Source organism: Myiozetetes cayanensis, unplaced genomic scaffold, assembly GCF_022539395.1.
Source record: "Myiozetetes cayanensis isolate MyiCay16 unplaced genomic scaffold, myiCay2020 scf2-11, whole genome shotgun sequence".
NCBI lineage: Eukaryota > Metazoa > Chordata > Aves > Passeriformes > Tyrannidae > Myiozetetes > Myiozetetes cayanensis.
In genome coordinates this window covers 111,149,245-111,164,027 of record NW_026087411.1, presented here as the reverse complement: position 1 = coordinate 111,164,027, position 14,783 = coordinate 111,149,245, and the positions used below count along the sequence as shown (strand labels likewise).

The 14,783-nt window shown below is 44.3% G+C and overlaps 1 protein-coding gene across 5 annotated transcripts in view; it reads right to left on the bottom strand.

Moving 5' to 3' along the window:
• Positions 1 to 547: 547 nt before the first annotated feature.
• The window catches only part of TFAP2B (transcription factor AP-2 beta), a 33,413-nt gene continuing 19,177 nt past the window's right edge, over positions 548 to 14,783 (bottom strand). For 3 of the 5 annotated variants that reach the window (XM_050316191.1, XM_050316190.1, XM_050316189.1), the window contains 3 exons: positions 12,185 to 12,303; positions 9,422 to 9,563; positions 2,461 to 7,443 (listed from right to left, as the gene is read on the bottom strand). In XM_050316191.1, coding sequence (XP_050172148.1) covers positions 7,143 to 7,443; positions 9,422 to 9,563; positions 12,185 to 12,303 — 562 coding nt within the window. In that variant the 3' untranslated portion in view covers positions 2,461 to 7,142. Of the gene's footprint in view, positions 623 to 2,460; positions 7,444 to 9,421; positions 9,564 to 12,184; positions 12,304 to 14,783 lie in introns of those variants that run through there. The other 2 variants (XM_050316188.1, XM_050316187.1) reach the window with 2 other exon arrangements.

Genomic DNA, 14,783 nt, shown 5'->3' with positions numbered 1-14,783 from the left:
TTCATGCAAAACATGTGCTCTACTAAAAATAATATCATTGGTGCGATTAAAGCAAAAGCAAACAAAACCAAGTCCAAAAGCAGGGCATACCGCCTGGCTTTGGGGAATCAGCTCCAGCGCCGCTGGTATTCCCAGCCCATCGGCATCCTCGACCCCGCACCTGCCCGCAGCTGGGTCAGAGGTGTTGGGGAGGGGAGGTTTAGAGTTCCCCACTCCCCGCCCTGCAAAGCCCCGGTGAAAAGGAGGAGAGAAAACCCGGGGGAGGGGGGGGATTCCCTCTGCTCTTTTCTCGCAGCTCTGTTGCTCCCCCACCTCGTTTTCCCGCTGCTCGGACCGTGGGCACTGCTGCTCCCGTCCCCCACCCACCCGCCTCCTCCATCCCGGGCCCCACAAACTTGCTCCGGGCGTTTTTGCCATCACACCACGGAGAGAAAGTAGGTCACGGCTGAGTCCAAGCCTGGCTGAAGCCGAGGCAGCCGAGCCTCGAAAGCTTTCCCATAGAACACACTTTGGGGCCGTCGTTTGCAATGTTGTTTGGTTTAGGTTTTTTTTATTATGATGAAGATGATGATTTATTTTGGACACCTTGGGCGATCAGCTGAGCCGGCTCCTGTAGTCCAAGCTGGAAGGAGAGGGAGAAGGGAGGTAGTTTGGGAGATGGAGGTGGGGATGGATTTATTTTTTTGCTATTCCTCCATCCCCTCCTAGAGAAACATTAAGTTGCAAAAACCGATCCACCGCCTGTTAGGGCTCCTGCGCCTCTGTTTGCCCTCTCCAACCACCGCTCTCTCTAAAAACCAACAGATAAACCCCAACCCAGATGAGCCTTCGGAGCGGGTATTTAACTGAAATACTTCGCCGCACTAAAAGCGAGGCTTTAAACCGGTTTTACACCCTCAGGGTTTTTGTTTGAGCACACGTGTGTGTTTGTTTTCAGGGTGACTGTGCGCAGTGTTAAAATCGACAGTCCTTTCCAGGAAAAAAAAAAAAAGTGTTTTCTATAATACCAGTAAAAAACAATTAATTAAAAAATCCTGAGGCCTTAATCTGCTCCCCCTCCTCCTTCCCCAACCGCAGGGTAAGCCCCGAGTCACTCCGGAGTGGCTCCGGGTTCGCCCTGGGGATCCGGATCTCCCCTCAGCTCCGCGGCGATTACAAACCTAAATAAAGGCGATTTGGGAACGGAGGGGAAGGGAGGGGGGGAAGGTGGAGAAAGAAGTTTTCGTTGGAATATTTTCTTTTGCTAATTGCTGGTGCTGCAGGTGGAGACCCAAAGGTAGAAAATCCCCATCGTGAATACGAACATCTCTCGATCTCCATATAAGAGTATATATAAATATACATATATACACACACACATCCAGGTATACAGAAGTGAAATGTACAGTAACAGTAACACAGCAGTGGGGTCAAAAAAAAAGTTTGCTGATATTTCAGTCTTACAGAACATTTCCTTTTAATGGCTCAAACTTTAGAATGAAAAATATTTACTCCTAATTCAGCTGGTTAAAGCAAAATGAAACGAAAGCTCGCGTTAACATGACATGAGGTTTATTATAGGTCTGCTTAGAATGAGGAGGTAAGAGTGGGAAAAAATATGGACACTTTTGAGTCAGACAGAAATAAAATACCAACATTTCTGAGAAGCAATATTTATTGTCTTTTTTGTCTTTTTTTTTTTTTTTTTTTTTTTTTTTTTTTTAATGTAGAGACATGTCTTGAATTTTCCCAAAGCCTAGACCGGGAAAATAAAGACTTCTTGGCGTTATAAGTAAATCCGTCTGCAGAATCAAAGCAGCACCAACATTCAAAAAAACTGAAGAGGAAAATACAACAAAACACAACAATCTCTTTTTTTTATTCTTATTCTTATTATTTATGTAAATCAGGTCATCACTGGACAAGAAACCAATTTCTACCCATTACCATAACAGCTTGTCTATAAAGAACAGAAAAGATTCAGATAGGATACTATCTAGTCAAGCGGGATATTTTTTTTGTTGGTTTTATTTTTTCTTTCTTTTTTGTTTGTTTTTTTTTTTAATATACTTTTTGTTTTTAAATTCCCCCACCCATTCACAGAGGTATAGAGTCACAGATAAATAACCCAAAAACTACTTGCTCGCCATATTTACACATTCCCGTTAAATTAAGCATAAATAAATATATACAAACTCAATACTGAATGCCTCTCCGCATTTCTTCTCAGGAAGAGTCAATAAACTGATATTTCTCACTGCATGGTCAGATTTTTCAAGAAGAAGAGGTGAAAGGGATCGTTTGGGGCATAAAAGGAGACTTTTTTATTATTTTTTCTTTCATCTTTCCAGTTTCTCATTCGCTTTTTCAGAGCTTTGCATTTGTTCGGGGCTTTTTTTGTTGTTTTTTTCCTTTATTTCTCGCTGGCACAGTGTTTCGTCTCTCGAAATGTTCAGGCGTTTACCAGTGTGTTTGGGGATGTTTTCTTTTATTTTTTTTTCCCTTTGTATAAGAAAATATACTATTTGTAAAAAGCCTACGGTCTCTCTCACACAGGGAAGCCGGAGGGGAGGGGGAGGTTGGCCTGATCGATCTGGCAACGCTTACGGCAGCTGAAACAAGCACCAAATTCTCCGAGAAACGCATTAAAACAGAGCCGGACAGGTTTGTGTGATAAACCGGTCAGAAAGAGATGAGCAGGGAAAGGGAATAAGCCCTTTGGGCACAGCTGAAGGTCTTAAAATCATCCTTCCCCCCCTCCTTCCCGGCCCCAAATGCAAATTTGGGGATTTGGGGAGAGGTCGGTCTGGGATGCAACGGGACTTTAAACAGCTTCTCACAGAGAATTTCTATTAGGTGGGACAAGACACGACCCGATTTTAAAGAAATCATCGGGTTGTAAAAGGATTCCCATAAAATTGACTTCTTGTTTCCTTCACATCTTGTGTGAATAACAACCAGGAAAAAAAAAAAAAAAAAAGGTCAGAGAGCGTACAAAAACAAAGATCTTTCCAACGGCAAATAGAGAATTGTTATTAAAAAAAAAAAAAATCGAGACTGAGAATGAAATAAAATTTACAGCAACCCACCTGTTTGGTTTGAAAACAAACTTTTCACGGTCTCTCCTCAAACTTTTCCCTTGAGTTACAAAGCAAAGCTGCCGTGTTAATCCTCCTGTTTATTGATTTATGATCCCGAGGAAACCAAATCTTTTAATAACTCAATTATCAGATAAACGTCTGAGGTGCTCCGCCAACACAAGTAGTTGGGCTGGGAAAGTGGAGGGGAGCAGGAAAATGCCTTCCAGAGAGAGGCTGAGTTTAGTTTCGGGGGGACATCTCTCTCAGCATTGACAGGAGCCACCAGGCAATGGACATTTCCCTCTGGGAACGGCCCTAAGCCAGAGGGAAAACAGAGATACGTGCTTCTATGCCATGTTTTCTCCCTGTTTGCATTTCAATCACAAACCTCATGCATTTTGTCTCCATACTTTGGGGAGCAAATGGGGGACATCCCACTGCAACCAGTGGGAATCTGGCTTTATTTTGCCTGAGTGATGCACAGCCTGACACATCCAGTCTGTCTCTTCCAGGTAGAAGGCACGAGAGACAGACTGGAACTCTTCCCTCAACCTGCTCAAGGTTTAGGTCCTGATCCAGGTGACCAAACCTGTGCCTAGGGGAGATTTCAGCAGCAGCAGGATGAGGCCCTCACACATATGAGCAGGTCTTTCCCCAAGAAGTTCCAAAGGTTCCCTCTCCTCATTAACTCACAGTGGTGGTGGGATACTGCCTTCTGCAGTCAAAAGGAGCATTCCCAATATTTCTCCCAAAGACAAGGAAAGACCATCCCAACATTCCCCCAGAGCCTTCAGCAGGAAGCTCTGGGGTGGCAAGGAGCAGGTCCCCATGGCCCTGTGTGTGTAGCTGGGGAGGTGGAAGACTGAGAGCCAACTTGGGGGTTCCCCACTACCAAAAGCCCTACTGGGTAATGCTGGAGGGCTGGACCCAAAAAAAACCTGTTTGCAGAGGACAGACAAAGCAACATCCAGCACTTTGTGCTCTGCTTCAATAAACAGGATATTCTCATCAGGCAGAGGAGGAAGATGTGCTTTGGGGTGGTGCCATTCGTTCCTCCCCAGATGCACTCACACCTCCTCTCCCTGTCCCACACATCACTGCTGGGACATGCCCTGCACTGGAGCCTGGATTGTCCTTTCCTAGAGGTCTGATGAAATTGGAGATAGTTGGCAAGGGGTAGGTTTTTGGAGGACTGGGAGCTGCCTGTGGGTTGCTTTTTAGTCTGTGAGTCCCCAACCTGCTGGTGGGGGGGTCCATGAGGATTGACCATCACACCTCCTCTGGTGACATCCTCAGGGCTATGCCAATCCCTGCCACAACCAAACCCACGGGCAGGGACATGCCAAGGTCTAAGGCTACCTGCAACTCATCCCAACAGCCCATGGAGAAGGCTGCCTGCCTCAGTTCCCTCTTTTTCTCACAGGAGATCCCCTACAACGCTCTGCCCCAGAAGAACTAGAGGTCCATGAGTGAGGAGCAGCTCCACAGAGGTCAGCACTCCTTGGAGCTGGATGATTCCTGGGTTTCTACTGCCACACACATGCCCAAATCACAAATAGAGAACAAGAGCTGAGACCTTGCTGCACAAAGACCTGAAAAGCAGAGCAGGCCCTCAAGTGAAACTGTGTCTCAGGGAGCTAAGGACACTAAAGGTGACAAGAGGATTGTTTGCTTTATGTTTTAAGAAAATTTTGTTGAGGGATGTTGAGAGTATTGCTGAATTGTTTCTCCCCCATAATCCACTTTGGAAAGTATCTAGAAATTAAAGCAAGGCTAAGGCTTCTCTTTTGTTTCTCTCTCTCTCTCTTTTTGAGTTCAGGTGGGCCTGCTTGGGGTGGTGGGATTGAGTCCTGCAGCTTTAACAGGGATCCTGGGGGGAGGCCTGACCCCACTGGAGTTTTGCCAGTGACTCCAGGAGGTTTTACCCACACCCAGTAACTGTTCTGACATAAGCAAAAAGATGTGTTAGTGCACGAACCCTACCCCACTGAGAAACACATGCAAGTACCCGAGACGGCAGAATCCAAACAGAAATTCACATCCTTTACACCTCAGAGTTATTTTTACCAGAGGAGACAAAGAAATGTATGTTAAAAAATAAAGAAATAAAATTTAAAAAAAAGAGAGGGAGGAAAGAAATAAGATTTCCCCTCCACCCTCACCAGCCCAAATCATATGCATAAGACATCCTGTCAGACACCAAACCACCAAGAAGAACATTGGAGTTAAGAAGGTTTTTTTCCCCCTTACCACACCGACTTGTTCTAAAGCAAAGAGTCACAAGACATTTAAAAAAAAAAAAAAAGCTTTCTAAGAGAAACAGATTTCCTCAGACTGAGCTCAGAAATCAGGATATTCCCTGGCAAACCCTCCCCACTCCCATCACGAGGAGCCAGCTCACATGGCAACCCTTTCCTCCCTGGGTACAAAACCCTAGTGCCAAGCAAGTGCGGTAACATTCAACACAGCTCTTATTTTCTTTGCAACAGTACACCTCGATTTCAACTTATATTTTTATCTCATTCAAATTATTCCCTTTGAGCTTCTTTAAAGAAGTGCACCTACAGAATTCAGTAACAACTGGCTTTGATTTGAAAAAGCAAAAAAAAAAAAAGAAAAAAAGTATCAGAATATCAGAATTGTGGATTTTTTTTCTCTGTACCTGATATATTGTGTAGGGATCTCTAGTCCTCTTTGAAGAAGCTCATAAGCCAAGCGGGCAAAGCTTTAGGAAACAGAAGAAAATAAAATAGTGCATACTCCTGAGAAAGAATTACATACTCATATCACTCATTTTTTGTTGTTGTTAACAGTTCTTTAAAAATGGGGGAAGATATCTCTCACACACACTAGTCAAGGAAATTAAGGACTGAAACATTGGCATAGTTAGGAATATAAAACTCCCTAGAGAAAAAGAGGAGATCTCAGAAAATTAAGAAATCAGATAGTGCTGACATTTTACCAGGCCTTACTTCCAGATTTTGCAACCCATTATAGACAAGGCATTTTACCATCAAAGACAAGTACTAAATTACAAAGGTATGTTTGCATGCATTAATATGTGTGGCTCTACACACATATTTTAGAGATATATATATGTATATATCCACATATATACATATACATATACACAAACATACACAGGATGCACACAACCCCCTAAGGAGGTGCATGTGCACATCCACAGATGCACACACAGAGGCACACACACACACCCAGACACACCTGTAAACGCTGGTCACCTAAACAGAGAGTCTGTCTAGACCAGGAAAAACAAAGCAGTTCTTAAAAAATAGAGTTGGCTAATTCAGCTGAGCTACAGTGGCTTGAAACTCCCCTTCTGGTGGCACCTAAAGTTAAGATGCTGCCATGAAAGCAGCTGGTTGATGGCTTGGTGAGGGGCCTGTGCGCTCACCTCCCTTCCTTTCCTAGTCTAGACAGAACCAGGGTGGTGAGATGAGATGGGAAGAGTTGAGGGGAATGATGGGGTTGCTCAGAAAGGAACACTCTGGAAGATCATTTTAGTCAAGGTGGAGACAGGACATTGTTGAAAACAAACAAACAAAAGAAGAGTAAAATTTAAAAAAAAATAAAAGCAAGACAGACTGTGTAGCTCAAGAAATCAAAGCACTGACACCAAAAAGGTTTCTGCGATTTCTTCCAATAAGTTATTAATTTCTTTCCTTTATTATTATTAATTCTTATTATATTCCCCTCCCCCCCCAAATCATTATTTAAAAAATGTGAAAGAACAGAAGTGGGAAAAAAAAAATCCTGGTGGTTGTCTTCACATGTTCCTGGCAAGAGACTCTGAACCACTGGTCTTGCGCCATTGTGCTCCTCTGATCTTAAATTATTGTCTTTCTTTATTATTATTTTTATTTATTATTATTATTATTATTTTTGTCCTACCTAATAGAATTCTTCCAAAGCCCAATCCAGTATCTTTAAAGCTAAAATTAAGACGGTTTTGTTTTAAAAGATTATCTCTCTCTTTTCTCCTCTTATTTATTTAACTTTTTTCTTTTCTTTCTCTCTAATTTTTTTTTCCTTTCTCTCTCTCTCTCTCTCTCTCTTTCTCTCTCATTTTCTGTGTTTCTCTTCCTTGTCTCCAGTTTTACTACCTGGTCCTTCGCCAGATGTGTGCCTGTTAGCAGTGTTGTTGTTCAAGAACATCTTGTCCATGCCTTTGAGAGCTTCAGTCAGGTAGTTTTGGAGGGCCGTGAGGGCAGCGCAGATTGCGGGGGCCCCAAAGCCGTGAGTGATGAGGCTGAAGTGAGTCAAGCAGCTCTGAATGCCCGGTTCCAAAATAGGGGTGGGCCGGCTGTTCCCAATGGGCGTCCTGTCCTGGGCCAAGAGATCTGTGAATTCTTTACAAAGTTGCCTGCAGGGAAGAGAGAAAGGCAAAGAGTGGAAGGGAGAGAGAGAAAAGTGGTCGTTAGGCTCATCCAATCATCCTCCGTTAAGAACAAGGTTGAAGGAAGGGGTAGGGTCAGGCCAAAGCTGATCCCAAGACACAAGATGGGACCTTTCTGTCACCTTCCTTTCCCAAAACTTCTTGGGGACCAGCTATGGTGGTGAGCCAGCAGCTCAGAATGATGTTCTTCAGGTGAAAGCTTTCTGCATTTGCAGGATAACACCAAGTCTGGACACAAAAATCTCTCCAGCAGCCACGAGGATTCTCCCGAAGAACTGTGAAAACCCAGCTCTGCTTGGTGGCTCTAGAAACAACCAGGATGGTTCTGCCAACCACCCACCCTCCTGGAGGCCTGACTGTGGCTCAAAGGAGCTCCCACCAGTGAATTGTTCCCAAAGCAGAGCACAACCATGCACTGAGAGCTACTGGCTGCACAGGGACTTGGTGTAGGGAAGGAGCCTCCTCTGAGGCTGCTGAGGCTGGGCCACCTCACTGAGAAAAAACAGGACTTTAGGACTCTATGATGGCTTATTCATGGCATGAGGAGCAATTCTCATTTTATTTCGGGGGGGGATGACACCCCAATTAACACATCAGAGTCGACATCTGGCTCGTGTTTATTTGCCTGCACCTTTGAAAAATCAGATTCGACTTTTCTAATGAATTCACACACACACACACTTTTCCATTGCTCTGGTCCACAAGACCGTCAAGTCAACAGGTGCCTGGGCAATGTAGAAACCCGGGGGGTTGGTGGGGTTCCCAAAGGAATAGGGTTTTTTTCAAGACAGATGTCTACCCAGGGACTGAAGGGGAAAAAAAAAGGGCCAGAATTTGAAAAAAAAAAAAAAAGAAACCCTTTAAAAAAGACATTCAGCTCTCATCCTCTGAAATTCTCTGAAATTCCCAGTGGGTTAAAGGTTTCAGAGGGTGGGGAAAGATAAAGGTCTACTTCTATGTGTATTATCCATTAAGAAAGTGCAAGAGAGGAAACTTTGAATTTGAGAGAACAAACAGTAATGAGTCCAACATTTTACATCTTCAAAGAGCAAAGCAGGGTCTGCGAGCAATTAAAGTTCTGGGACATTAATATCTTCTGACCCTGCGGAAAGGGCAATCAAATTCCAATCACGTCTAAAAAACATCTGGACAAATTTGAGCAAATGATTTTTCAACCCTCCATATATTTCTTTAAATTACACTGTCATCGGAGGCAAGGCACGTCCCAGAGCATGAAATAAATGAGAACTGTTTGGGCTGGTATTTTTCTTTCTTTTTTTCCCCCTCTTTTTCTTTTTCCAGATAGATGAAGATGTGTGAACACTCAGCACCCACTGCCGAGGACCCGAGCAAACCATGAAGCCCCCAGTGAGTAGCCTGGGAGGCACAGCCAAGTGTAAATCATCACATACAGCACACTCAGCGAGGAAGTCCCTAGGGAGAGAGATGGCTTGGAGGGGCCAAACCAAGAATCATTAGCTGTACATGGTGTTGTGCTTCTATTTTTTCCCCTTTTTTCCTCTTTTTTAAAATTTTTTTTAAATTAAATCCCATAGGAAAGACATTGCAATCTGGTGGCAGACAGACAGGTGTGTGTGAGCAGCAGGAGGGACAGACAGACATGCTGTGGAAGCAAAATATAGATTTTTTTTTTTTTTTTTGGTCCTCTTTCCTTAAAGATTTTTTTAGCTGGGAGTGGCTTAGAAATTATGTACAATAGACAGGGAACGGTCGCCTACAACCTCTATAGGGGCAGAGCCTGTTGACAGGAACCCCACTGCAAGGGGATGCAGAGGTCCGTGGGGAGATAGGAGCATCCTTCTTCCCCGCGGGGCCATTGGAATTTGGGGGCTGGAAATTCCGTCTGCTTTCTCCGAGCAGCGAGCTCAGAGGAAGGGTTTAAGGAAGGAAAGGGCAGAAGGGGGGTATTTAACTTCGCACTCACTTTGTAGCAAGCAGCATGTTTTTCCTGGAGTGGAGGTCGCTGGGGTCCGTGTGCTGTCTGTTCAGGTACTCAGAAACAGCTTTGGCTGGGAACTCCGTTTCACAGATGTACCCAAAATCCCGAGCTAAATGAACGGCCTCACCTGGAGGGAACGAGAGGGGGATTAACACCTCCGGGCACCGCCGGCCCCGGGCTGGGCTGGCTCCGACCTGCCCACCGCTCCCCTGGGAGACACCAGCTCTTTCGGGCCGTGTTTGGAAAGCTAATAGCATCCCTTCCACCTTAGGGACACGCTCCAAGCATGTGTTTTCCCTCCACGAGCCCTAATTTGGGGACAGAAGTTGACGGGACAGATTCTGAGCTGATGAAATTTGTCTTTGTTGCAATGGTTGTGCAGAACACAGGGGAAAACACACACACACACCTCACTCACACACAGAAAAAAACCTTTAAAATTAACAGGACCAAAAAACCCCAAACAAACAAACAAACAAAAAAATCCCACAAGGAAAACCTAGTGAATCCTGAAAGACTAAAGAACCCCAAAGCAGAGAAACCATCCTTATTTCAACACATCAGATCATTGTCCAAAACTTCAGAGATGTGGATATATTGTGAACACAATGTTAATTCTTTGTGGGACATTATATAAACACTTTATCCACACAGAGCACTTGCATCGTTATCACAGTTAGTGCCACATTTATAAAATTATGGAGATAACTGCATTTAGCCCGATGGCAATTTAATAATCTACATTTTTAACTGACCATCATGTAGCAGGAACTCCTCTCTGCCCAGTGGAAAGATAATAACTAATGGCAACCTTTTCTGTGAAAAAAAGTATAATTATTACTCTAACTCTAATTCTAATTGTCACTTTTCCTGCCAGCCTGGTTTCAGGTTTCTTGCCTCCAGAGGTTTGTGTCATCCAACTCCTACTGATGTACTTCATGCCACAAGAAGACAGTAGCTGCAGAAAGGAGGAAAAGAGGAGGGGAGAAAAAAAACCCCTCAGACTCTAGGGGGATTCCAGCAGATTATAGCTCAGCCCCTCTAGAATAAAGCATTAAACCCTTTAAAGCATCGCCTGAGGGACGAGGGGTAAGATTTCCAAACCGCAAAACAGGTATGTCTAATAACTCCAGGACCAAATTATTTTCAGCTATCAGGAGTTGCTTTCCAACGTCATCTCCTGGTTCCCAGTGCTTCTCGCTAATGATCAAACCGGTTAATGAAGGCGAGAGCACCCGGGAGAGCCTGGAAGTGGGATCCCCGCACCGAGAAGAGTCCTCCCGGGCAGCGTTAGGGCAACAGAGGCTGGGACCGACCGGACCATTCCTGCTCCTGGCGATACAGGAGCAGCGAAAGCCTGGCTGATGGCGGGGGAGGGGAGGGGGAATCAAACTCCGTCAGGTGCAGCTTATTCCAAAGGGAGGGATTTCCCTGGAGGTAAACTGTTGATTTGTGAGGGAATAGGGAGAGCACGGGAATGTACACCTTGCTGCACTGCACTCGGCACAGAGTTCAGCGTCACTACACAACCCCGCCGGCTTCTGAACCTCACGCGACCCTCGGAGAGCGGCTGTGAATTGGGGTTTCACACACACAGCGGGGGTGAAGCCGCGCTAAGCCGGGCGCCCCAGGGCACTTGTCACCCCGGAAATGCTTCACATCTCCTATAGCGAGACCCTCTACATCCTACATCCGTAACCTACACTGTGCCTTGCTCGGCATCACCTACACGCGGGTACCAGGAGGAGCTCCCGCCTCTCAGCCCCCGTGTTTCTGCGAGCCTGCCTTCAGCTCTGTAAGAGGTCTTATCGCTCCCGAAACTCAATTAAAGAGTTGAAAAGTTAGTATCTAGCACAAATATTTATAAACGCCTATATGCAGGAGAGATAAGTGGATTATTTATACGCCTCTCAGTGTGTATGTGCAGCGCAGATACGTAGAATTCATAATTGCATCCATACTATTCCGGATAGGGTTTTTTTGGAGAAGGTCCAACTTCTCTTAGCATAAACACGCACATATCCTAAACTTATTAGTGGCTCTAAATTTTCCTTCTCGGTACAGTAACAACAAATCAAAGAAACACTTCTGGCCACCAAAATGCCATCAGTTGACTTGAAATGAATTGAAACTTCAGTTTCCCCTTTCCTCTTTCCTTCCTCGGGAATAGTCTCTCATAGTTGGTTCAGCTGCAGCCACCTTAAGGGAAACCGAGCTCTGCGAGTCTTAAATTGCTCTGATTTCTTAAAAAAAATAAAAATAAAAATTAAAAAAAGTAATTTTGTATTATTTTTTCCTGTTGAGCATCTTGTAGTGGCCATAAATCAGCTCGGGAGGAGCGAATTAGCTGGAGGATGGAGTAAACGTGGAGTCAGAGGGCACGGATTGGAAATTAATAGCAAGGAGGAATGGGACTGCCCTGCAGAATTACACACACACACACACACATGTACACACATAGACACACTCCCTCATTCTTGCCACCTAGACAGATCAAGTGACCGAGACCAGCCAGTGACTTCATTTTTGGGAATGGGATCCTTCACCGTGCCAGTGTGTCTCCTAGCCCCCCCTGAGTTCCACCTCTGCAAGGTTTTCCCACCTGATCCCCAAAGTTGGTGATGTTTTTTCTTTTTGATTTTGGGTGTTGTTTTTTTGTTTTTTGTTTTTTTTTTTTTGGTTGGTAAAATGTCAGACAGGAGTTCAGAGCAGGCAGGGGTGTGAAGGGAGCTGCAACCCTCGGCTTACCTTCCACCAGGGAGGTGAGTAAAGTGACATTTGCGGCCTTACGCCTGCCGGCTGGTAAATTCAAACCGATTTTTTCTAGCCTTTCTCGCAAAGATCTCCCCCCGTTTTTCGATTTGGCTCTAGAATTGCAAAGAAATTAACATCGTGATTAACCCCGCAGTGTTCCTGGAAGAAACGTTTAGTCTGTGCAGTCAGCGGAGCCTGGGAGGGTTTTCACTCGACGTTAAGGACTTTGGGGGTGTTGGTTTCTGCTCGGCTTTGCTGAGATTTGCCTAATTTCTCCCAGGGGTAGAGGTGGGGATGAACCCACTTTTCTCCCTGTTTTATCCAGGGAAATCAAATAATGCCAAACAGCAATAATTAATAGAAAGATTCCGATCTAGAGAGAAATTAGTTCCCATTGTATGACACCAACTTGAATTAAGATGGAGCAAAGGGATGGGCAGAAAGGTAGAGGAGGATTCAATCCTCTGTTATTCCAGTAAAGTGACGGAACGGGAAGAGGGAATAAAAAATAATTTTAAAAAAAAAATCTGAAAGGCTCAAAGGGAGAATGTGTGCGCCTGTGGATAAATAGAAGAGGAGGAAAATATTTATTAAACCATTTCGCGCGCGCTTGTGTGTGTTCTTATGCGGGAAGGCAATGCTGAGAGGAAGAGCTCACCTGAGGCAGGGGGCGTTATACAGAGGGAATAGAGGGAATAGATTGCCTGGGGAAAGATTTGAGTATCTGTCGGAGGTTACTGATAAGGGCAATAAAAGGATGAGTGAGCTATAGGTGAGAAATACAGAGCTATTGTTCGAACGCCCATACATATGTAAAGCCCCAGGGATGAAATCTTGCCACCTGCGAAGTCAGGGAGAGTTTTGGCACCTAACAGCGGAGTCTATCCCAACTATCTCTTAGTTCTTTACTTAAAATTTGTTTAAGAATTAGCAGTCACACTTAGCAAAAGGAAACCAGAAACTACAGAGAAGCCAGAGTGGCATCCCACTATTTTATACCAGAGTAAATCGGACTGGATGGCAGAATTGCAAGAGAGCAGCTTTTTATATTTCATCTGCTCTGAACCAAAAGCTTGTCTAAAATTTAGATTCAAGATAGGAACTGAAGTCAGCAGCAGCCAATGATTACGGCTTGGGCCACCTCCAGAAATCCACTGAAGTTCAATAATAATGTTTCTTTACCTTGATAATTGTATTTTCTACAGGGTATCTCTCAGATGTTCTCCCTGCTCCATTTGTGGTTGTGCAGAAGGAGCAGGAAGGTTTAGCATCTGTAAGTAAAAGTCTCTGCTGCTCTCACTGGCAAGGCTCGCAGCTGAACAATGATTACAGACATTCACGTGGAACTGCATCTATTTTAGGAGAGCCTGATTCTCGTGTGTGTGTTTGGGGGACTGACTGCACGGAGCAGAACTTTCCCTCTCATCTCCAGACATGGAACCAGAGACCCTGATGCCATCAGGGGGTGATAAGGGGAGAACCCCAAACATCAACTTCATTTTAAACCGCCTTAGAGTCATCACATCCCAGCTGTGGCTACAGGAGTTGTCAAGATATTTTCTCCTCTAAGATTAGCAACTTTTAAACATGATCCGAAATTTATTCACTGTCAATTTGTATGCATTTGTTCCTGTCTAAAGTCTGTTCCTGTCTAAAAGTCCTGCTTTCCTTACCAGTCTGGTGTCTACCTCTCCCATAGAAAATGAAGTCTTATATCCTGTCAGCCTGAGTGGGTGAACTGGTACCTTATACTGGTACCTCATGACTTCCTTTGGCTCACCTTTCTAACAGACAAGTCATAATGACAATTCACAGTCCCTCAATCACTGCCAAGAAGAAAAAAGCCTTTCTCCCTCTTAGTTAACGACCTCAGAGCTTAAACTCTTGTTTCTTTTAGATAAAACCACAATCTCCCACTTGATATGATCGAGTAAGACCTCCCCATTTTCCTCAGTACCAATATTGCCAAATATTTTGAGGTCTTCAGTAAAATCCACCAGGATTTTAGTGGTAATTTGCACAAATATTAAACAGCAAGGGCCTTGAGCCCAACTGTGAGTGATTCCTCCAGCAACCTCCTCTGCATGAAGCACTAAGTTTCTGACTTTCAGAGCTACCTGTTGATGACTTCTTTAGTCAAGTACTTCCCTACCTTACCTTGCCTATTAGTTCCCTGCCAATTTCAGTAATGTCTTGTGTGACACCAGGTCTCATGGCTGACATAATTGTCTGATTGTTATTGCCATATAGAGAAAGCCTCGTGGATTTATCCAGGAAATCCTTAGAAATACATCAAGTCCTAAAAAACTTCCAGTTCACCCTGAATCACACCCCGTCTGGCATTTTATATTGCCCACTTTCTAAGAGAGAAATGTGAGGAGGAGAAAAGACAGAAATTCTGTTCATGTACAAGAGGAAAAACCTTCCTTGTCTCAGCTCCTTCATTTGTGACTAAACAGGGCCAAATCTTTCTCTGCTCTCCAAACATTCATCTCAGTGTCTGAACACTGAATATTTTCACTTTATCCATAAAGTTACACACACAGGCTATGACAATGAAGCCAATGCATATTTTCAATCATCTTTACTGTTG